The 24,086-nt window shown below is 41.6% G+C and overlaps 1 protein-coding gene across 1 annotated transcript in view; it reads right to left on the minus strand.

The window, feature by feature from the left end:
* Positions 1-10,021: 10,021 nt before the first annotated feature.
* The window catches only part of PGGT1B (protein geranylgeranyltransferase type I subunit beta), a 35,995-nt gene continuing 21,930 nt past the window's right edge, over positions 10,022-24,086 (minus strand). The window contains 5 exon segments of the mRNA XM_032095642.1: positions 10,022-14,339; positions 14,342-14,476; positions 16,663-16,771; positions 17,042-17,226; positions 18,934-18,979. Coding sequence (XP_031951533.1) covers positions 14,296-14,339; positions 14,342-14,476; positions 16,663-16,771; positions 17,042-17,226; positions 18,934-18,979 — 519 coding nt within the window. The 3' untranslated portion in view covers positions 10,022-14,295.

Here is a 24,086-nt window from a genome sequence, read left to right on the forward strand (position 1 = left end):
TGGCAGGGAGTGATATGGTTAAGGGCAAGCACAAATAATTCAGTAGAGAGGAGAGAAAGAGCATTTCCATTTTATAGTATGCCAGGGGGCAAATGGATCTGTGCAGATGTACTTGCATCTCAGACAACTCTATCATTGAGCAATGGAGATGCAAGAAAGGTGATGTTAAAGATAGTAGAAAACTGTGCTGGTATTCAGCATGAAATGCTTCACTCTTGAATTCTACACACGAGCAAACATTTGAAATAATGAAAAAAAGACACCTCTGAAATGTCAGTGTGCATGCCTCTGGTAAAGACTGTGACCTGCTTTTATTCTCTGATCAGCATTCACAGGCCTGCATCCAGCTCGAGTAATATGAAAGAGAATCCATGTGAATACTTTATGAATTTTGTATAAACTCCTTCCTTCCGCAGGGAGTGATGTAGATGTGAACTGTCACTGGCAGAATAAAAATTGCCTTGAAACAGAAGATCTGATGGCTGGAAAGGTGTTGCAAGCAGGACAAATGAGACCAAACTATTTCAGAGATCACAGTACCTGCATGCAGACCTAAACCCCTCCCTGCAATAAACCCCATCTCTATAGTTTTTCTAGGCACCACAGGGGCATTTTCCCCCCCATTTTTTTCCCCGCCTGTGCTGCTCTGGGGTAAACAGAGGAGCAAAAGTCTCTGGACTCTCTTCACAAGCAGTTAGAAAACCGTCTGCTTCTGTTTCTCTTCCACATTTTAACTGAGATCCTTCTCAAAATGGCCAACTCCTGTACCTTCCCCCTGACAGCCATGTTAATAAACTCCACTCGGGATTCAGCCTTAGCCCGGGATCCCCAGATCTCTCTCATGATGCAGCTGCCAAATCACATCTTCACTTTCTGCTGGAGAATTTGATTTTTACCCTTTCAAAGTCTCTAAACTTCCTTAGTGATCTAATTTTTACCCACCATCACCACAGACTGAAACAGGGTTTTATTTATTTTTATATACTTTATCCTAATAGAAACTGGCAAAAGCATGAAGGTCACTGAACATACAAGACTTAATATGGCAAATAAACAACAGGAGATACTGAAGCAGTTCTGCTGCTGCTCTATGGCTAACACAAGATACTTGGCTGCTAATGGCCAGATGGAAGATTCTCACCCTTTCCCTGTACTTCTTGCTTCCCTTACTTCTGGCTGTAAGTCCTCGGGCAGAAGCCAAAAAAGAGAATTAAAAAGTGAACTCCAAATCCACGATATATTGGAGCCAGATATTTTGTTCTACTGTGCTGAGACCTTTTTGACACTTGAGATACCTATCTCTAGACTTTTTGTCGTGCTCCCTTTAAGGACCTCTGTTCAAGTTCCATTAATACATGTATTCAGTATTTTTGAGACGCAAACACACAAAAGAAAGTTCAGAGAGAAAACTGCATCTGCACTGTTTGAAAAATTACCTTTATGTATGATTTCCTCCTAGCCTGTCCCATATGACACTAGCAGAGTATCACATGCCCCTGGGAACAAGCTCATTTAAAAAATATGGGTTAAGTATGTAGACTACTATTAATATTTAATGTATTGAGTATGTTATTAGATATTTATGAGGAATAAGCTAAAGTACATAATTATGCATACCATGAATATATCATGTAATTGCCATTTTTTGTTGCAACTACAGTTAATCAAGCTTGACAATACAAAGAAAATTTGGGGTATCTAGAGTTTTAACAATTATTAATTGAGCAAAACACAGAAAGCTTGTGTCTATTAATTTACTGATTCTATTCAGTTACTTAGAAGAATGTGTCTAATGAAGAAATCAGAGACATGCAAATCAGAGAAAGATAAGGGAAAGATAAGCACTGCTGAGATCTGCATGCAAATTGTTGTCATGTATGTTTTAGTAATTTTGTGTGTTTTGCAAAAGGGGCAGGTCTGTAACTGTGAAGGCTCTGAAGAATGAAGCATAGACATGAAAGCTTTTTAGGCTCAGCTGGCCTTCAGAGACTGTTACACCCTTCTACAAAGCCTGTCCAATTCACACCTTCAAGGTTTAAATGCGTCAGCTGGGCTCCGGTACTTTTCTTTCAGCTTAACTATACCAGGATTACATTTGACTTAACTTTCCTTTTTCAAAATGGCATGCTGTGCTCCTGCAATGAAATTCATCCCCTGCATTTACCCATGGGTTAATGAAGTCTTTAATCCCCTCTGAAAGTGGATTTAGCTCCCTGCAGATTGGCTTTGCACAGAGCAAGGTGGATGCAGACCCTGCTGTGCCCAAGGGCTGACCCTCCCAGTGTCTCACACCGCCAGAACGAGCCTGCCCCTTTACCCGTGTGTCCACTGGGCATCTGAGGCTCTCCAGAACCTCCACACCAGTAACTCCATTTAACACCAGTATCCAGCTGGGATCAGCATTTAGGCATCCGTCATGCTGCTGCACAAGTCATGACATCTGTCACCTGCTTGCAGGAGCACTGACTTTGCAGCCTCCTGGAAGGGAGCACGGCATTGATGAGAGTTCCTGTGCCTACTTCCTCCTCAGAAGGATGACAAAGGTGCTGGTGACCTGTCAAAGAACAACTGGCTCAAACAAAGTTGGCTTATGTATATAAAGGGATGTGCACCAAAGAGCAAAAGGCCAGAAATGTCACTTAGAGCAGCTTGTCTGAAATCACTACACAGCAAATTGTTCCTTCTAGTGTTAGTAAAGATCCAAGGGTGGAGCACCATGACACTCCTGCTCCTTGGTCCTGTTGTGTGGAGCGTGGAAAGGATCTGGGGCATAAATTTGTCCTGGATCTGAGATGGATGCTAAGGCTGGCTGTCGCAATGACCGCCACTGACCACTGCCCAGGCTAGCTCCTGTGGTGTGCGACAGGAGCGCGGAGCAGCTGGAGGCTCTTGGCTTTAAAGCTGCTCCTCAGGAGCTCAGCTCTGCCCACGGGAGCTGAAGCTCCAGGCACAGCAGCTGTCAGCAGTCCCGACGAGGGAGAGGATCAAAAGTAGCAAGGAGGCTTGCCACACGGGATAATCCAAGTTTATTGGAGGCAACTCCCAGCAGACAAGCCTCGAGCAGCTCCAGGGAACCTCTTATAAAGAGAGGTGTTACAATGGGGATGGCTTAACTGGGGACCAATAGAAATCTCTGTACTAGTTTGAAAACAAACCAGTGGGAGGCACCAAGTCAGAATAACAATTTAATGGAAATTAAAGAAAAGGAAAAAAAAAGGTAAAAGAAAACACTGTCAAACTGACAGAGTCAAGGTACAACCTGACACCCTGTTAGGCAGGGTGGTGGTAGCAGTCTGGTAGAATGGTGGCTGCAGTCCTCTGAAGCAGTGATCCTGTAGTGAAACAGTCTGCTCTTCCTCAGAAAGTCCAGTGGTGGCTGTGTAGCTCCTGTCCCCTGGAAATCCAGTGGGAAGCCCGTGTCTCTGGTGTTCAGCCTCAGATTATATCCACGATGGGATGCTTGGCTCCTCCCTCTGGGTGGAGCATCTCACAATGGGGTAATGAGTCATGAGGCCAAGAGTTGATTAAGCTCATTAACAGAAGATAGTTCGGAGGGAGTTATCTCTGAGTCAGGCGGCAGGACAATGATGGGCCATTAACAGCAAGATAGTCTCGGGGGAGGAGGCAAGGAAACACTGCCCCACCTGGTTTCAACAGCTCATGGGGATGGTAATAGAATACACTGCAACCCAGGACAATCTCTAAGGGAGGGATATGGACGAGGATAGACATTTCCTTGGGCCAATAGCCTCAAGGGGAGGAGGGAAAGGGATCACATGCCCCAATGGGGCATCGAGGTTTAGCAGATTTCCAAAGGGGGAGGTATCTAGAGGGGTAGGGTCTCGGGGGATAAGGGTAAATTGGGAGGTTTCAGATGATGGACACTGGACCTTCGGGAACAACAGGAGGGGTTTGGGTGATTGATAGGGAAAGAGCTAGAACAAGGGGAGGAGAACAACCATGTAGGGAGCACCGGGGGAGCGGCTTGGGTCTGGGGCAAACCAACTGGGAATAGGAGTGGGGAAGGTAGGGATGAACCATTGGGGTACAGAAAACTTCTGTAAAAATACAATAAAGGTATCGCATCACCACAGCTGGCCAGCAGTATTTGGGGTCCAAACCCCCAAATCATGGCTCTGCCTGGCTCCCCCTGTGTGCTGCAGTGCAGGGGAACCAGAGCACCACGGGGTGCAGAACCACAGGGTGCAGAAGCAGAGAGCCACAGCCCTGAGTGTTGTCCCACAGACACCACAGTGCAAAGTAAGCTGTTGCCAACCTGGCTGGGTGAGCTTGGTCGCCTTCATTTCATGGGTCACAGGCAGAAGCACAGTCCCCCGTGATGTGAGTCCCTGCCATGGGCCCACAAGCACTTATGCACTATTCTGGAGCTTCTAGAAAATGAAATCTCCCTGGATTCCCATGCAAAGTTCTTTTCATTCCTTTGGCTTCTACAGACCACAACTTCAGCAGTTGTCATCAGCATACTTGAAAAGGCCTCCCTGATGCAGCAGCCTGAGTGGAACAGACTTCCCTCCAATTCAGTTACAAGGCACTAAATCCACAGAGGCACACTCACTTTGCCCTGCTGTGGAGAGGAAAGTCAAATGCATGTTAGTGTGTCAAGGGTGACCCCTCTCAGTGTCCTCCCCAAATAACTTGTCAGACAAGGATTTCAAAGAGGCTAAAGATAGACTAACTCCTACTAGTTTGGAATATTGCACTATTTATTACATTTTTACTGCATTTATGTTGAACTGAGGTGTGTAAAATGTTGGCAAAATGGACATTTTAGCCTGGTTTTTTTAGGGCTTTTTTTTTTTACCATTAGTTTAAAACAAACAAGAACAATCTGTTCCTGACTGACAGCAGTAGATGAGCAGAAGTGTTTAGGCTAGAGCTGTCTCAACCCATAAAAAAACCACATCTAAAGTGCCTGAATCTTCATTTGCCAGTGTTTCCAGAGCACAGAACTTCACTAGAGTGACTGATATTTACTTACTAAAAAAACAAAAAAAGGGTTTTCTTTACATCCCTGTTCACTCCAAATCTGGCTAGCATCAAAAAGCACTGGAAAGCTCAGTTCGTTCGGACAGGACAAGTGGTCTGTGGGTAGCTGGAGTAGGCTGGGGCAGCCAGTAAGGGAATGGGAGGGGGGTCCAGTCCAGACTGGCTATCAGATCAACAGCTGCTGCAGAGTTTAATTTCCTTTTATAGAAGGGAAACTGTGGGAACTGTGGCTCTCTGCAGTCGGTGGAACCTTTGGCTTAAAAAACTGCCCTCCCTGGGGAACAGACGCTATGTAACATCTCGAATGCCTGCGTGTTTGCTCAGGTTTCTGCCACAGCTAAAAACAGTGTGCTTGTGTTTGTTTTATGCAGGGACCTGTGAAGCATCCCTTTTCCCTGGCTTCTGGACCATGACTTGGAGTTACAGGAGATGAGAAAGTCCTGAGAGGTTACAGGCAGATGGTAAGGGAAATGCAGTGTTAGGACCATCCAGGGGCAGAAGGAGAAATGTGCCAGAAGCCTACCTGCTGCTATGCAAGGGGCCCCATGGGGCAGAGCACGGGCTTGGGTGCCTGCCTGGGTTTGTGCTGGTGGCCACTGAGCTCAGGAACATGCCCGCAGCTGTCACAGGGCTGGGGAACAGCTTTCCCACCAATAGCTGTCATTCCCAAGTCGTGCTCAAAGCTGGCAATGCCCCTCAGCAGGAGGAGTGTGCATCCTGGGCAGAGGAAACGTGTGCCTCTGCTGTTCCCTCACTCCCGTGTTTAATAACAACTAGGATAAACCAGCGCTGGCAGAAGGGAAGGGGACAGGACTTGTCTTATGGCCAGGGAAGCTCACCTTGTTAACACAGTTAACACCTTTTCTTTAGATGCCCACTATCCCAGTCCTACTTGTACCAGCAGCTCCTCATTCTGTAGAAGGAAGTTGTTCGAGGCTGGAGGTTTTTTAGGCTAAAAACAGATGTCAAGGCAGGGAGCCATCAGAAAAAATTGGTGGTAGTAGCAGTTTGCATGGTGTGCACAGGAAGCTATCTATAGCAACTGTGAAGTCACAGAGGGCACGTTATCACCACCCTGCAGGTCTCATTCTGGCCACATACACGGAGTTATATATAGAGCCATACACAAAAATATAGAAGAGCCCTGTGCCTGTGTTGGAAAGTCTCATCAGAACTTCTCTTGAGCAGACTCTTGTCCTTGGCCTCACCAGAGAACTGCATATTTCAGAGGATATTTTGGAAGGATGCTGGACAGCGAGTACCTCCCAAGGACAGCTTGGGAGTACCTCCCAAGGACAGCTGATATGCACCAGAGTGCATGTATGCCCAGTCTATCTAAGATTTCTGATTTCCTCTGAAGTATTTTTGGGCTATTTATAGAAACCTTCCCCTCGCCCTGCTTTCCCATCTATGTACCTCACAGGCTGGCTGTAGGATAAACCAGAGCAAAACTCTCATTGGTTTAAAAATTCACAGGCTGGGGTTTTGGGGGAAGTGGGGGTGGTGTTAAAAAAAATATTGAAGTGGAACTAAAGAACTGTAAGAAATAGTCCAGGAGGGTCCTTAAGAGCCCACCAAAGTGCCCCAAGGCAGGATGAACTGTCCCTACACCATGTCCAACAGTTCTTAAGCTGCTGTGAAAGAGCACCCCTGACAAATGCTCCCTGGGCAGCAGGTTTACGCAGATGATGCCTTTCCACACAATACTTCTCCAAAATGAGTCTGAATTCAAAGGAGGCTTTAATAATAAAATAAACAGAATGGATGTTGGGACAAAGATTAAAATGCAATTTGGTCAAGTGAGCTTATTTTAGTAAGGCTTGGCTGTAATTTAAAGAAGGTTGTTAAACATAGACTGCTGGACAGCACAACAGCAAATAAATATACCTCTCTGCTTAGGGTAACCTTTAAATTAACCAAAGGCAGCATGCAATTTCAATAGCAGTCTTGAATATTTAGCTTTCTAGGCAGCATAGGCACCACTCCTGTCCCGCAAGCACTCAGTAAGGGTGATAAACCACAGAAAGACTTGTTTTGACTTTTGTCATTTTTACTTCAAATTTTCCTTTTGCAGCTTTCACATAAAAGGATAAGGTGGGATCCTCCCTCCCAGAGTGAGGCAGAGCCTTTGTCTCATGTGCTGGAGCAAAGGGAACATCGAGAGAGCTCTGGATGGAAGCCTAGGGTGGATCTTGCAGATACAACCCCGCAAAAGCCTCCATGCTCTCCCAGACTGAGCATCCAAAGCAGCTGCTTAACTGGTGCACAGATGTGGTGGTTGACCTGGGCTGGGCACCAGGTGCCTACTGAGCTGCTCTATCACTCTCCTTCCCAGCTGGACAGGAGAGAGAAAATAAGATTGAAAAGGACTCATAGGTTCATATAAGACAGTTTACTAAAGCAAAAGTGAAAGTTTGCACATGCACAAGCAAAGAGAAAAAAATAGGTTTATGTTGGGTCCCTCCCCCTGCCCTGTGGTCCTGGGAGAGGGGCCCTGGTGGGAGGCACGGGGTTTCCCTGCCCCTGGTCACCTTTGTTCCCCATTGGTTGTTTTGTGTTCCCCTGCACGGGCAAGGACCCTCAGGACCCGGGATTGCCGCAGTTCCTCGGCAGAGCCCGGCCATGTGGCTGGGGAAATAAACATCTCTGAAACATCCATCAAGAATCCGTCCATATAGATTTCTTTTCCACGGGACTCCTTGTCTGATACACGTGTTGCAGTATCCGCACTGTAACAGGTTTATTCTCTACTTCACATTGGCAAGTGATGTTCAGCAACTTCCTGGGAACGGGGCTTCAGCACCTGGAGTGGTTCCTCCAGAAGGCAAACATTGTAAATAAAAAATGTCCCCTTCCTCATCCTTTTCTTAGCTTTTATATCTGAGCGGATGTCATATGCTATGGAATATCCCTTGGGTCAGTTGACCTGGTTGTGTCCTCTCCCAGAATCTTGCCCAGCCCCAGCCTACTGATGGGGTGAGCAAGAATGCCAGGGGGACAGTGCTGATGCTGTGCCAGCACTGCCCAGCAGCAACCAGAGCACCAGTTATGAGCACCTTTGCAGCTACCAGGGCAAAGCACAGCACTGTGAGGGCTGCTAGGGGAAAATGAACTCAGACAGACTCAATACAACAGGGTAGCTCCTGGTCCTCGAACTACGGCCTGGTTATCATCACTGTTACGAGTTAACATGGAAGCCACCTTCACAAGCAGGCTAAAATTGTCAAAACACAGCTACCACATTCACATCTCTCTCCTTGCATTAGTGAATTTAATATAAACAACTTACCTGGCAAGTTGAAAGCTCTTTCCTTAACATTTTTAATTCTCAAAGTGAGAGCATACAGATTGTTATCACACAGATTTTCTCTTCCTCTATGAACTTTCTCTTTTTACTTCAAGTCAGGACCATATTCTTCCTCAGAATTCTACTTGTTCTCCAGTGATAGTGGCCTGTCCAGTCCTATTCCCAAGTACAGAGCCTGTACCTGCAGATAGACATTTTAACGGATGCCAGTGTTACCTTGGTGGAAAGCAAGACCAAGGAGCAAATTCTCCTAGAAACTATGCTAAGGCATGTGGAAAATAAGTAGGTGATTTGTGACAGCCAGCATGGCTTCAGTAAGGGCAAATTGCACCTGACAATTTTGGTGCCCTTCTGAAATGGGCTTACATTGATGGATGTAGAAAGGGAAACTGACACCATATACGTGGACCTGTGTAAAGCCTTTGACACTGTCCCATGTGACATCCTTGCTCTAAACTGGAGAGGGTGGACCATTTGATGGATAAGGAATGGTCTCACTCAAAAGGGTTGTGGTCAACACTAAACGTCCAAACAGGGACCAGTGATGAGCAGCCTTACTCAGGGGCTGGTATTGGGACTGGCACTGCTCCACATCCTTGTGGGCAGCAGGGACAGTGGGACTGAGTGCACCCTCAGCAAGCGTGCCAACGACACCGAGCTGCGTGGTGCTGTCCACACACTGGAAGGAAGGAATGGCATCCAGAGGGACCTGAACACGCTTGAGAAGGGGCCTTGTGGAAACCTCATGAAGTTTAGTACAGCCAAGTGCAAGGTCCTGCAGACATGAGTACAGGCTGGGCAATGACTGGATTCAGAGCAGCCCTGTGAGAAGGCCTTGGGAGTGCTGGTGGGTGAGAGTCTGGACATCACTCAGCCATGAGCACTCACCCACAGCCCAGAAAGCCAAACGTGTCCTGGGCTGCATCCAAAGCAGTGTGGGCAGCTTCTGCCCCTCTGCTCTGCTCTGGTGCGATCCTATGTGGATTGCTGTGTCCAGCTCTGGGATCCTCAACATAAGTAGGGCATGGACCTTTTGGAGTGCATCCAGAGGCCATGAAGATGATCAGAGGGCTGGAAAATCCCTCCTATGGAAACAGGCTGAGAGGAGGTTGTTCAACCTGGGAAGGAGAAGGCTCCAGAGATACCTTCTAGCACCTTCCAGTATCTGAAGGGACCCTACAAAAACATCAGAGAGGGACTTTTTGCAAGGGCATGTAATGACAGGACAAGGGGGAATGGCTTAAAACTGAGAGAGTAGATTTAGATTAGACATGAGGAAGAAATTCTTCACTGTGAGGGTGGTGAGGCACTGGGAACTGGTTTGCCCAGAGAAGTTGTGAATGCCCCATCCCTGGAAGTCTTCAAACCCAGGCTGGACTAGGCTCTGAGCAACCTGATCTGGTGGGAGGTCTCCCTGCCCATGGCAGGGGGGGTGGAACGAATGATCTTTAAGGTCCCTTCCAACCCAAACCACTCTACGATTCTATGTCCTTACAATGTAGTTATCAAATAAGACACTTTTCCAGAGCCTCAAAAATAAACTAGTAGTGTCAGGGTTTGCTGCCTTTAGTGGGTTCAGCTTGAAAACCTTTGGAGGTTATCATTCTCTGTGCCCTCAGGAAGACAGATCCTCACCCAGAACATATAATTTGGAAAAAAAGACATGACAAGAGCTACAGTTCAAAAGAAATTACAGTTTTCCCTTGGTTTCCCAACAGTTCATTGAATTTTATTAAACTCAGAAACCAATCAGGCAAATAGAGACCAGGAACACAAAAGCTTTAAAATGGTGAATGGAAAGTGTAAATCTACAACACACTGTAACCACTCAGTGGAGTAATTTAATAACCATTTAGTATAAAGATGTTGAGACTTTCTTCTTTTTCACCCGATACTGTCTGAAATGAGGAAAACTTGTTAAGTAGCCTTTTCTTGCAACAGCAAAAAAAGAGCTTTTCAGAACCACCACAATATTAAACATCAACCTAAACAGACCAATAATCTCATTCAACTGACAAATTTTGGAGATGTCTCAAATTTTGGTTGCAGCAATAGCATCTTCTTACCTAGGCTCTCTCTGCTTCTCATGCATGTCCTGACATCTCTTTCACCCCCACAGGGACACTGATAGCAAGGTTTCTCCAAAATCCCAGGAGATGGGCTGTCCACAAAGGCTTTGACTTTGGAAATCACTGTTTCTCCCCTTCTACACTAGGCAACCCCATACTGAATGGCTTACTCGGTACAAAGTTGAAATGTATTTTTCAGGGAACACAACAGTTTCTACAAAGTATTTAATTTTTATACTGCCATCCATGGAGAAAGCACATTTGATGTAGCTTCTTCTGCTCCTCTCAGGTTGTTTTTTTACCTTGGGCATTAGAGCATGGAGCAAGGTACTCTTACTATGTGCTTCAGAATACATATTTCTGCAATGCCCAACTTACTTGCTAGTTTTTTTTCAGTGATAATGATTGTTCCATTTAGAAAAAACAGTTCTCAAGATGAAAATTCATAAATACAAACATACTTAGCAGCCTTCCAAAATGGTGTTATCATATCTGCCAGCAGCTATGTACAAATCAAGCGGCCCTGAAAGCCCTAGTGACAATGTTTATATCCCCAATCCTCAGATCCTATGGAAAACACACATTTGACTTCCTTTGTTCAACATACCATTTTAAACCCGTTTTTCTGGAAGAGAAACTTGGGCCACACATAGAGTTTGGGAGTGTTTCAGATAGGATAGAGGCACACACGTTTGTCAGCCTGATAGCCAAGAGGTTTTACATCCTCAAGCACATGGTAAAGCGATTTAATGCATTAATTTCTTATGTAAGTTCAGTTTCAGCAATGTAAAGTTGTGGTTAACACAAAATTATTAGAGGTAGGTAATAATCACATGGTTTGCTTTTTCTAGCTACATTTAAACTTCACAGTTCACATTTAAATTTTAGCTGTATTTTGATGTATCCCCTTTAAAAGTGATTTTAGGTTATGGACTTCTGTGAAACTCTTGTCCATTGTTTTCTCATTTAACATTTTTCCAGTCAGAAGACACAAAAACCCACAAAAATCAGAGAAGCAATTCAACACAGTCAGAATCCAGATGTCTGCTACACAGGAACATTCAAAATTCATCATTTGTTTGCCTGACATCAGTTGGGGAATTTAGAATGGCTAATCATGAATGCAGAGTTGGTTATTAATACAGATTTTTGTCAACTTAAAAAAGATTAAAGATTTCAAAGCAATTAGAGTAATTAGACACTCAGCTTGAGGCGAAGGCATACATATTTTGCTGCCTTCATCAAACTTCGGGAGTTAAAGAGAAACAAATACACCTCGTGCAACCTTTAGGAAAGGCTAGCTCTGCTAGCCAACATGCAGCCTGAAAAGATGTAGAATAACTGGGGGCCAAGGAGACATGAAATGTAAAATCCATATAAAGAACCCAGGGTAGCTTACAGATACAGAAAACAAAGCAAGAAATATTATCTGCTTTTTGAGGCAGAAAACTGTTAAATTACTTGCCATGAGAATTTAAATTCTTGTTCACATAATATGATTTTTCACTGTTACCCCCTTATTTTCTGCTGAGGGATCCAGATGTCCCTCACAGATGAGAACCTGGTCACATGTAGGGCAACTCAGGAACCATAGTTTAGGATTTTGCAAGCATGGATTTGCCTCACGACAATCAAATACATCATTTTTTATGAAGCTAAGTAAGAACAAATATTTAGGCTGTTTCCCAGCAGAGACTAAGAACACCTTATTCAACTCTTCTGAAATTCAAAGCTACTCCCTCTACTAGGGCATGCAGTAAATGCTAAAAACCTCAAAGATAGTTCACCAGCAAGGCAGAGCAGTAGTGGGGATGGGTAGCTACAATTACATCTCATCTTCATTGCAACTACACCGTGTTCCAGAAACCCATCCTACCCTACCATGAGTCAACTTGTGGCCACCATCTGATGCAAAGACAAGCAAATACTGTGCTATTTTGAACAATTTTGACTTCAAGATTTTTCTTGTTTGGCTTTAAACGGGTTTTCATCTAGGTAGACCCCCGTGACCCAAGAGACTTCTGCTCAGGGAAGCTACTTCAGCCTTTGCTGACCAATATCTGGTTAAGCCCCTCCAGGAAAATGGGATTCCCACAGGAACTGCTGTAGTGAGCCCCCTGCCTGGGAGATCCTCTCTTTTAGGTATCTCACTAGTTCTTTTTACTTGTGGCTGGATTTCTGGTCATCTCAGCATGTGAGCAGCAAAACTAATTCCCAAGCTCTGTCTTCCTCTCTTTAACTCCCTCATGTTCCTTGAGTCATTACCTTTCTTTCACGCCCCAATCTTACCCTAGGCAGCTCAGATCCTTTCAACCAGTTTGGTTCCATTACTACTCCACATTCTTTGCTCTTGCTTCCAGCCTCAGTATCTCCCAGTTTCCAGTTCTCTTACTCTACAACAGTCCTACTCAAGTACCTCATTCCCCCTCCCCAGTAACAGCCCTACAGTTCTCTTGGTTCCACCCCTCCAGACTTCCTAGTTTTTCCAACTATTTAGTCTCTCCTCCTCCAAATAAAGTGTCTCCTGGGACATGTCTACATCATACATCTTACTGTCCCCTGCTCCTCCTCTGCTTTTCCAAGCAGATCACTATCGCTAGTTATGCTCCCAATGCTGCCATGTAAATTAATCTGCTATAGAAATAAAAACTATTTATTTAGGTAAGAAGGCTTCTACAGGTTTGGACACTGAGATTGTTCTGGTAGCCTAAAGATACCTATTGGATCTCTACAACATGTGTGCTAGGGGTACAACTACACTACCCTTTTCTCTTGCCCTGCATTGCAAAACAGGAATCGTGTTTATCCCCAAAGCTCTTTTTGCTGACCAAAATGGTCTACGATCCTGTCTCTTTGGGCTCAGCAGTGGCAAATGGTGCACTTAATCTGTTTTAAGAAGTCTTCAGCTGTCTTTGGAACCTTTAGAAAAAAAAAGTGCTGGTAATGACTGGCAAGTAGAAAGATGTCGTGGTATCTAGTGAATGCACAAACTGACCAGCCACAAATACACCAGCTGCAAAGTTACTTGCTTCAACTCTGAACAGCACTTCAAGCATACAAATTAAGGCACTAGTAAAGCACTAAAGAAGCTGAGAATGTTCATCATTACTCTAAGCTGAACAACTTCAATGTATTGCAAAGGTTTGTCTTTGGAAGCGGGTTCTAATGCTACTCTTGCACACAGCTATGCTTCCAAAAGACTGGGTTGAGTATCTCTTATTGACACACATCAATATCCCTTCACTCCTAGCAAGCTTCACATGAAGAAACTATTTCAGATGAAAACTCTTTATCTGGCTAACAACCCACTGCATCTGTGTAAAACCTACTCAGAAGAATTATGAAATCCATTTAGTAAGGCCACACAACTTTAAAAGTCCAGTATATTGAATAAAATAATTTTATTTGTATTTAATTAATTTGTTTGTGAAAAACAAAGTTTATGGAATCTGAAAGCTGATGATAATAGGTAACTTTTAACTGAGACTTAATATGGGAGATTCTCTACCCAAAAATATGTCAAACAGTAAGATTATAAAGAACTTCAACGTTCTGTGCTATACTGTATGATATGTAAACAATTTTGAAAATACTTCCCCATTATATATTTTGACACAGTATGCACAAATTTAAAAAAATAAAATTAAAATGAAGTTTAAATGCCTCAAGGGATTTCTTATAAGTAAAGCCATCTGAAAAGCCATTTACAGTCTGCGGTGACAAACTTCTATATAATCATTTCCCTTTTCACAATGCAGAATAACCTGCTGAAGGCAACTCCCTATCAAAGTGATGCCAGCAACACAGATCTGATTGTATGACTCCAGCACTTAAAAGAGCACATTGGTTATACATGGCTTTTAACCCTGGGCTACAATTATGCTACCAGAACTAAATTCAAGTCTAAATCAGTCATGTAGAGAGGTGTGTGTCGTCTGAACGCTGTTTAAAGTCCGTGTGTTCCAGATCTGATGAAGGTGCTGAAGACGCTCTGATGCTCTTGTGCTTACATTCAGGGCGGGATGAACTTTGCAAATACCAGCTTCTCCAATTAATGACAAACCACAGATCCCAAAGTAGGCATGTAGAGCATCTGAAAGAAGGACAGAAAAGAAAAAAAAAGATAAAATTTCAGTCTGTAACAGCCAAGTGTTCCTATACTCAAACACCCCCAAGTAATTATAGCCAAGGAAAACAAATAATCAACTGCTATTTTAAACTTGAGTTTTGATGGAAGGAAAACACTTCTGCCCAAAGCTACCAGCATGAACTGAAGTCCAGATTTCTTTTGTAACAACTTGTGCACTACTTGATTTTTTCTGAGTGCCACAGCCAAAAAAGCAAAAGGATTTAAGCATCTGAAAATAACCAGTCCAGAAAGCAAATTTTTTTTCTTGCAAGCATTTTTTGGCTGGTTACTCCATGAGCAGCTAACTACTGAAACAACAAAATTAGTGCCAATAGCTGCCAACAGCAAGACTTAGAGAAATTGAAGAAGCCATTACTTTTCCTAGCTTCCCTCCTTCCTGAGAGATACCCTAAGGATAGGAATTCATGCAGCTTGATCAAGAGATGACTGCTACCAAAATGGGATACTCTTACTCTCCTATCCCATGCTGCTCCTGATGTCCACCTTACACCAGGGTTACATGTGGCACCCAGACCTGCCCCCAGCACTCGAGGTGAGGCCGCCCCAGTGCAGAGCCCAGCGGGACAATCCCCTCCCTTGCCCGGCTGGTGATGCTGTGCCTGATGCCCCCCAGGACACGGGTGGCCCTCCTGGCTGCCAGGGCACTGCTGACTCATGTTCAACTTTCCGTTGACCAGAATACCCAGACCCAAGGCCCTTTTTGCAATGGTGCTCTCCAGCCTCTTGTTTCCCAGTCTATCCAGATGCACACCCTGGACTTGCCCTTGTTCAACTTCATACGATTGGTGATTGTTCATCTCCAATTTGTACACTCTGCAAGACTTCTCTGCCCTTGAGTAGCCAACAGCTACTCCCAATTTAGTGTTGTTTGTGAACTTATTTAGTATTCCTTCCAGTCCTGTGTCCAAGGCATTAATGAAAATGTTGAAGAGCACGTAACTGAGGACAGACCCCTGCGGAACCCCACTAGTAACAGGTCACCAGTCTGGTGTCACTAAACCCTTTTTGCCCAATACATGAGCCAGTTGGTCACCCATCACATGATGTGTTTACCCAGGCATGTGCTGGACAGTTTGTCCAGAAGGATCCTGGAAGGGACAGTATTGAAAGCCTTAGGTCACAACTGGCTTCCCTTGGTCAACTAGGCAGGCAACCTTGTCATAAAAGGAAATTAAGTTTAAGACAGGATAAGGCACTTCACACACAACAGGCGTTTGAAACAGACTTTTCTGATCTCCAACTCACAAGGTAACTGTTTCATTAAGATAAACCAAAACACTCCCTCCAAAAATTCCTCCGAAATTCCTCTGAAATCCTAAACTGATTTTCAGGCAAGTGGCAGAAGCAAACCTATCACAAGCACGGTGTTGTCAGTGTGGTTTCACCTCAAAAAATTCTGAACTGTTGTTCAAAATGAAATTATGAAAAGATTAAATAACAGGGCACAGATTCTGAACAGACTCTTCCTTTATCATGACTAAATTTTTGTCTTATTTGGTCAGTTTATCTTCCCTGTACAAAATCCCATGGGCAACACTACTGGCACAAGCTTTGTTTTCACAAGTTTGCAATACCCAAACTGAATTCCAACAACTTTTAAAATGAAGAGATTTTAACATCCTTTTGAATTTTTCCTTCAAATTATCCACTTCCAAAAGCATAATAATTAACTTTCAGATGTATACGTACAACCACAATCTGCAAATGACAGTACGGAACTATGTAAATTTTGACTGTTTTTACATATATCAATGACTTCTCAATAAGCTGAAATGATTAATTTACTAAAGAAACAAATGTTTTAATATATTAAACTCAATTTACAGAGATACCTACAGCACAATATTCCCTTTAAGCAGAACAGTTAAACACATACTAAATAGACAGTGATACTCTTTTAATAGTAATCTAAACGACAACAGTTCACTTCCTCTGTGGCTGTACAGGGAAAAACTTAATCTCCCTCTTTCTACTTCAAAAATGAAAACCTTATTATACTTTGAGGGCTTTTTTTATCTTTTTTCTTTTATGGAAGAGTACGATTTCCCTTACACCTCTCACATGTCTGACTGCTGGAATGCATTTCTTACTTAGAACACACTCACAGTAATTTTGAAAAGTTGTACTACCTGGATGGCTATCTGGCCACTTGGCAAATCCACCAACAAGGCGATCTTGAGTTGACAGGATGTAATTTCGGTTTTTCTCAAAATTTGTATACTGGAATACGTTCAAGAGCTGAAAAGAAATTAGATCGTTACAGTAATATACTAAGTCTTAGCATATTTTTAATACTAGAATTTAGTGCCTATTTTTGAGATAAGCAGCGACAGCACAGACAGCACTAATCTGGTAAACCTCCATTTCCTGCATTTTTGCAAGATGAAAGACATTGGCGCATATTGGTGCACTTGTGTCAAATATCTAACTCTTTCAAGCAGAGAAAATGGTGCTTAAAGAAATCAAAACAAGTGAATAACTATACTTAATAGCTGTTCTGTACACTACCTTCAATGTTGCTCCCACCCAGAAGGAATAGCAAGTGTCTACAGGTTTGTTGGGACGTCCATGGTAGCCATTCTGTTGTCTCATTATACACCATCTTCTTATTCTGTTCAGTTCTTTTTCTGAAAAAACTTCCTCCAGTTTGCCCATCAAACACAGAGATGCAATACCACAAAATGTAGAGCCACCTGTGAAGAGAGAGCAGGGTTTGCAATGCTTTGATGCAGAGATTTTCACTGAAGACTGTATGATCTCAATCAGAACTTTAACTAAGTTATTAGCAATTAAATCAGTGGACTTTCAGAAGTATGAAAAAGTTAACTTCAAGTCTAAAATTCAAGTAAGTAAGAAGACTCTAGTTCAGCAGGTATGTCAAAAGGGGGGAAAAAAACCCTCAGCCTAGCTCTTGTAGAAATAAACCAGATCATTTTCTTAAAGCTGTTTTTTCTCTCAATGCTGTGCAATTTACATTACACAGCAGTCCAGAAATAAGTAAATGGCATTGGAACAGAAACATTTCTTCATTTGTAACTTAAAAAAGAAAGCCGTTGGGATGCCAGCAATCAGACTGAAGCAGAGATGCCAAAGCCAGTCTCAGACACCATCCCTCAGAGGATATAAACAGACAGAAGTGTCTGGTGAGCAGAAGGAGAAAAAAAATTAAAAATAAAACTTAAAAAAAAAATCAGAGTTAACAGTGAAAAGACTCCTGGACTCTCATGGTCGTAATATATACAAACTGTGCTTCCAAGGAATTTTTTGCTGTCAAGGAAACTGCATGGTATATTAGAACATAAACTCATGTTCTTTGTGTAGGCCGGCCATCACTTTTTAAAGCCCATCAAAATTTATTTTGAGTCTAATACTAATACTTTGATATGATAAAATTAGAGGCTGGGAAAGACCATAAGCAAGCTGCTAACACATGACTTTGGCCCCAGAATTCCTTACAATACCCTGGTGCTGGAAGACCTCTGGAGCTGTAAGGTTATTTTCATTCTGATGCTGAAATGCAGTACAAAAAGGCTGCTGGAGTACTGCTATCTGTTATCACTAACACTCTACAGAAAGTTAGTTAACCAATTGTTTTAATACCAAGGGGTGTAATTTAAATTTTTCAGCTTTATTGATCCAGCAGGAAGGAAACACACAAAATCCTATTAAAGCTCAATACTAAGGATAAAGATAGTAAATATTTTGTAGAATCATAGAATCATTTAGGTTGGAAAAGACATCCAAGATCATTGAATCCAACTTTTGACCAATCGCCATCTTGTCAAATAGACCACAGCACTAGATTTAGTATCAGTCACATGAAAGTCAATAGTTCCTCTGTCACAAGCAAACTGCTGCTTCGTCACATAGAAACATTTTGCTGAAAAATACCTTCTTAGTATTTTAAGTCTCTTAGGGATTCCTGTCTTCAGATCTACCAACTTTTTACAAAAATTAATTGTTGCTTCAAGATTTGAGCCCACAACAGATGCTGTATCTATCACAGGAAATCTTTCTAGGTTTTACCAAAGCTGTTGAAATTGGAAATAATCAGTTGCATTGCACAAAATCTCTTGCAGACAAAACCGTCAGAGTAACAATGACACGTGTGGAAAAAGTTTGCTCTGTCAGCAACAGCTGAGATCTACAGCCAACACCTTTCAACAAAACACTCATGAGGTAAGATTAATGGAGGTGATATATTAAGAGCCCATCTATTCAGATATTAAGCTAGCTAAAGGAAGAAGAAGAAGTGATATTTAGAGGCATGTTTTGGATGTGCTCCTCCTCATATCACTTACTTAAAAATCGGAAAAGAAGGAGAGGTATGGCATACCCTGCACCTCTACAGCATTTTCAATACCGGTCTGAAAGGTGTAGAACACTTTTAACATTCTTACCATGAGATTCCAGTCCAGCTCCCTGTGCCAGGCCATTATCATATGACTGAAGAAAAAAAATCCCACAAACCAGTTACTTTAGAACCACGTCACTTTGACAGGCATTACAATTTCTTACTTTACTAACAAAATTATCATCAGATCATAGCCACAATTTAATCTCATTAAATTCTGAACCTCCAAAGTTCTTGGCACAAAACAGTTAACAAATCAGCCCTGTTTCAATGCAGGCAGTTTTTATGCCTTTCATGGAATTAATTTTAGTTGTGACATGTGTTAGAAACCTGAAAGTGGAAAAACATATCTTTGCCAAAAAAAAAAAAAAAGCATGTAATGCAGGTATAAAAAAAAAAAAGGATGTGTAATCAAAACAAAACAAAATTAAATAGATAATTTAATCTCTCTCTAATCTAAGAGCAGTTTAACATTAAAAAAGGCAAAGTGCAAGGTACTACTGCTGTAGAATACTCAAATCCAAGCAACACTTTAGTAAGAAGCATGTACATCAGGCTTTTAAAAAAATGAGAAGGGAACTAGAAGCAAGAAGAAAATTATAACATACATTGGAATAAACTTAAATTTGCCTATAAAATATTACTGTTAAAAAGAACCGTTACAGTGCTGAAAAATCACTCTGTTATGTGCAACATAAGGAGAAACTCAAGTCTGACAAAGCACCAAGAATATGACAGTTCACGTCTGTCATGAGTAATCCAGGAACAGATGTATATGTAAGAACAATAATCTTTCTTCCCTAAAAATCCATTAAATCATTTTACTTCAAAAGAAACAAAGGATCATATTGGAAGTTATTCATAAAGTAGAAAATGTTTATTTTACAAGAGTTCATAGAATACTTAATAAATTATCTCTGAACAAATACCAAATGGTTTAGTAGGAGCAATGAGGTATAACTTTTGAAGTTAAATTACATAGGTCTTACATATTCTAAATCAACTGCTCAATTAATGATTGGATCAATATCTGATCAGGCAGTTAAAAAGCAGCAAAAATCTTTCCCCCCCCATCCTCCAGGTGCTGACTATGAATTTCTCATGTTTTCTCTAAAGCAGTGGCTAGTAGATACAGGACACCTTGACAAACCACTAATGATTCCCACAGTCCTTACCAAAGAATGGCTACAGGACTATCCTGTCTTTAGAAATTACCTAAGGATTACTTTGTGTATCTGCTTTTAAAGCTGACATTAAGAAAAAAGTAAGCAGAAGTAGACACAGAAGCTACATTAAAACTGTATTCCTAGTTTTGAGTTGTTGCTGCAAGCTGAAGCAACTAAAAAGACTAATATCTGATACACACACTTCAAGCTACAGCTTGATTTCTCAAGCTTGAACTAGTAAATTTTAAGTAATGTCTATGAATTTCTGAATGTTAAAGCACACAGTGTAAGCTCTTCCTTTTGCACTGCCTTTTGAGAATGCAATACAAATGTGCTGCCACACTCCACAGACGCATTAATTGCTAAGAAAAGGCAAGCTGATTAGCAAAGCTATGCTGGCAAAGCTAATTAACTCTACAAACAGCAATTGTAAAAGGAGGTGGCTTGCTTTATGTATGACAAAGTAATTAGCTCTGGAGAAAAGCTGTTAAGTGTGCATCCCAGACACTACTATGTTGGGCTGTACAATTAGCTTCAAATTCTTATAGATAGTAGCTGACCCTTGGCTAACTGATGCCTATTTATTTACAGACAGCAGCTGCTCTTTGGGGACTTGTGTGCACTAAAGAACTAGGGAATACTTTTATTTCTTTGTCCTTTTGAAAAGACTCAAGAAATCGTATGCAAAAGGAGCTCTTGATTACTGCAACATGAGAACTGCATAATTAAATACTATCCTCAGGAAACGTGTAAACCCAGTTGAGCAAAATCTTCACAGTCTACAAGTTTTACAACCAGCTTAAATATATCAACAGACCAATATAACTGCATTTGAAGAAGACTATACTAGAAAAAGCAGATGATATTTTTAAAGCTTTTTGCAATTTCTCTACTTTAAGAAAACCAAGCATTGTTGTAAAAAGCAGTGTTATTGAGTCTCTGGAAGTCATTCAAAATCTCAGCATCCTAGTTGCCTTTTGATTAGTGATATATCTGAGTTTTGAAAGACAAGACTCAACCTACACTGATAAAAATCGTGTGTATTTTACTGAGAATAAAAGTGGCCCAGCACTATTTTTGTGATCAGCATTGTATAAACACATTTTAGTCCAATGACAACAACAGGGCTATTTATTCTGTATGAAGATTCAATTCCTTTTAACATTTTAAACGTTGTTTATGTTCCAATCTTCTGCTGTCCTTGACACACCCAACTACACAAATACACTCTCTCATTCATCTGTATTGAATTGTATGTCACAATTCTTATACTGTATCACTAAAGGCAACAAATTCCAAAGAATAAGCTAAAAAATCCACAATCTTATTACAAAGATTACTGTGTTTAACCAGTCATGCTACTCTCAATCCAGATTAGTTGCACTTCACATGTATGCCAATTTGAAAAACTGAGAAGAGTTCTGTTAACTGCCACATGCTTCATCTAGGTGCAAATGAGTGACAGACAACAGCAAATCAAAACCACACCTTTCTGTCAAAGCAGTTTAGTACTGAGCAGTGCAATCTCTTTTGTTCCACAGTAACAATAATAATTCCATAACAGAAGTGCCAGAATGTGGAGACATTGTAGCAAAACAGGAATAAGCATTTAAAATAAAGCCTATAGCTATATTCATTGTATAATTAGTTACACAAGGAGTAACAAAATAATCTCAAATAGAATTTACTTTGTATTGTTCCATTTTATAGGTTAGTTTTAGCACCATCTACAAAATCTTAATGGGAGAAATCAAGCTAACATTCTTGGATGTCACATGTCACATTCATTGTATTTATTTAGGAGATACACTTTAAGAAATACTTGGCTCCTGTGATAGGTAATTGAACCGAAATACATCTCAAGGAAAGTGGTGAAGAGATGAATGAAAGGAAGGAATAAGCACTGCTGTGAAATGATTTTCACAATGGGCTAGTCCCTGAATGTCTGAGACTTCTTCAGACATATCTGCAGCTCTAAATGTGACCAAGCCAGATGCAAAGGTTTTGTGTCTTTTCCTAGAATTGCCAGACACCTTGCAACTGAGTTAATTCACAGAAATACTGGTCTGACCAAGGAGTGCAAACCCAGAAAACACCGACAGAACTAGTGTACATGTGCATGCCAACTCTGCAGTGAATTCAAAGCACACTAGTGGTTTAAAGAAGTTCTACTGAACAGAGTGTATAGTTAACCTACAAATTCACAGTAAACCTGGACAAAAATACAGCATGTTTTGCTGCACATTTCTAAATGCTAGGATGACTGCTGCCTGCAGAACACTGCTTATAGGATCTAAGTTACTCTCTGAGCTAGCCAGGAAAAGACACAATCTTTGTGATCAGTGTCTTCCGAACTTTGACCATGCCATGACTCCAGGTCTACTTTACTGGCGAACTGAAATATTAATATGAGGCCTTCCAAGATGTCTTGCCCTGTTCAGGCTTCAATTACTCATTTTTTTTTAAGTGGTATCAATTTTTCCAATAAGGGCATAATGATTGGAATTTGCAGGTACAACAATTAATGCTAAGATCTAGAAGCAAAGTATAAATCTGGTTCAAGATCACACTACACAATAAATCTCCAGTATCATTTCAAAGATCTGAACTTTAAAAATCTCCACTTGCCTGCGCTATTAAAGGCCTCACCTGATGCTCTCTAGTTCTGTCTTAGAAAGAAATAGTTGCTTCTTGCTCCCTTTATTTTTTCAGTGCTACTTGTTACCTTACACACCTCTGTCACACTCTACTTAACAATCTCATGTCCAGAACAAAGACTCCTAGTACATTAAATACTCCTTTTACACAATCTGGTTCATACCTTTCACCATTCAACTCAACTTTCTTTGCCCCTTCCTAGTTCCACCATTTCCTTTGCGATGAAAACTGCACTCAGATATTCACAAGGTTAACTAACAAACAGGGATGTACAGAACTACAATGAGGATTTTGCTCCTGTGTTTTCTTTTGTATTCTTTTGTAATACTTGATTCTCCTTTTGTATCTCTGCAAAGCTATCTGACTAAAGACTGATCTCAGTAAACACAAAGGTCCAGAAAGGGTCAGAGGAGGAAGAATTCTCCTGACCTAATCAGTTTGAGCAAGCAGTCTGCCTAAGCTCCTCCCTCAGACTGTGAAAAGAGAATGGATAAATCACTGTCCTTGGGTGAAACCCACTGAGAGGATTCAGTAGGGATATTCTCATCCTGAGAACCTGTGCTGAGTAAGGTGAGCTACCAACTACAGGAGAAGGGCTCTTATGGGATGCAGGGGAGGAAGATTCAAGGATTGTACAGAAAACGCCCTTGTTATGGACTGTTCTCTGGGGAATGTAGGGGTGTGCACGACTTACTATGGCATGGCTAGGGAAAGGACCAATGGTAAGAAAGCGAAAATCGAAGTAGACTGGGGGAGAACAAGTAAGTGAAAACAGAGGGGAAAAGGGGATAAAAAGTGTCACTAGGGTGTGAGCAGACTGCAGGTCCATATCCTTGTATGACTGAGCCCTGGCCTTGATCACCTTTGTCTGTCCAGGACCATGGCAGTGTGCCAGAAAGCTTCTTGAGGTGAACAGTAAGAAATATTAAGGCATCCAACTACCTCCTTTAAAAATAAACAACAAATAAAAAGCAATTTGGTCTGAAGCAGGAGATTTTAAAGTCTTTTTTTAAGCTTGTTTCTCACATATATTTTACAATCTTGCTGCTGGCAGCAACTACTGAAAATACTCATTTACAACAGAAGTTGTGTGTCATCATAAATTTGGGTCTTCTTTACCCTATGTTTACTGACACTCAGGGAACTGCAATTTTCAAGCTTGCTCAGCTTCTTTAAAAAATTGTATTTCAATGTTGGAAAATGTAACTCAAACTAATGAAACAACATTAAAAAAATGGAAAGCTCCTTTACTCCAACCAAATATGAAGACAACTTGCACAGACACAGAAAAAAAGATGTGTACATACTCATGAATATTTTTCTTCACTCCAAGTTATCTAATAAATAAATAATGGAGTGCATGACTGGAAACACT

Source organism: Corvus moneduloides, chromosome Z (assembly GCF_009650955.1).
Source record: "Corvus moneduloides isolate bCorMon1 chromosome Z, bCorMon1.pri, whole genome shotgun sequence".
Taxonomy (NCBI): domain Eukaryota; kingdom Metazoa; phylum Chordata; class Aves; order Passeriformes; family Corvidae; genus Corvus; species Corvus moneduloides.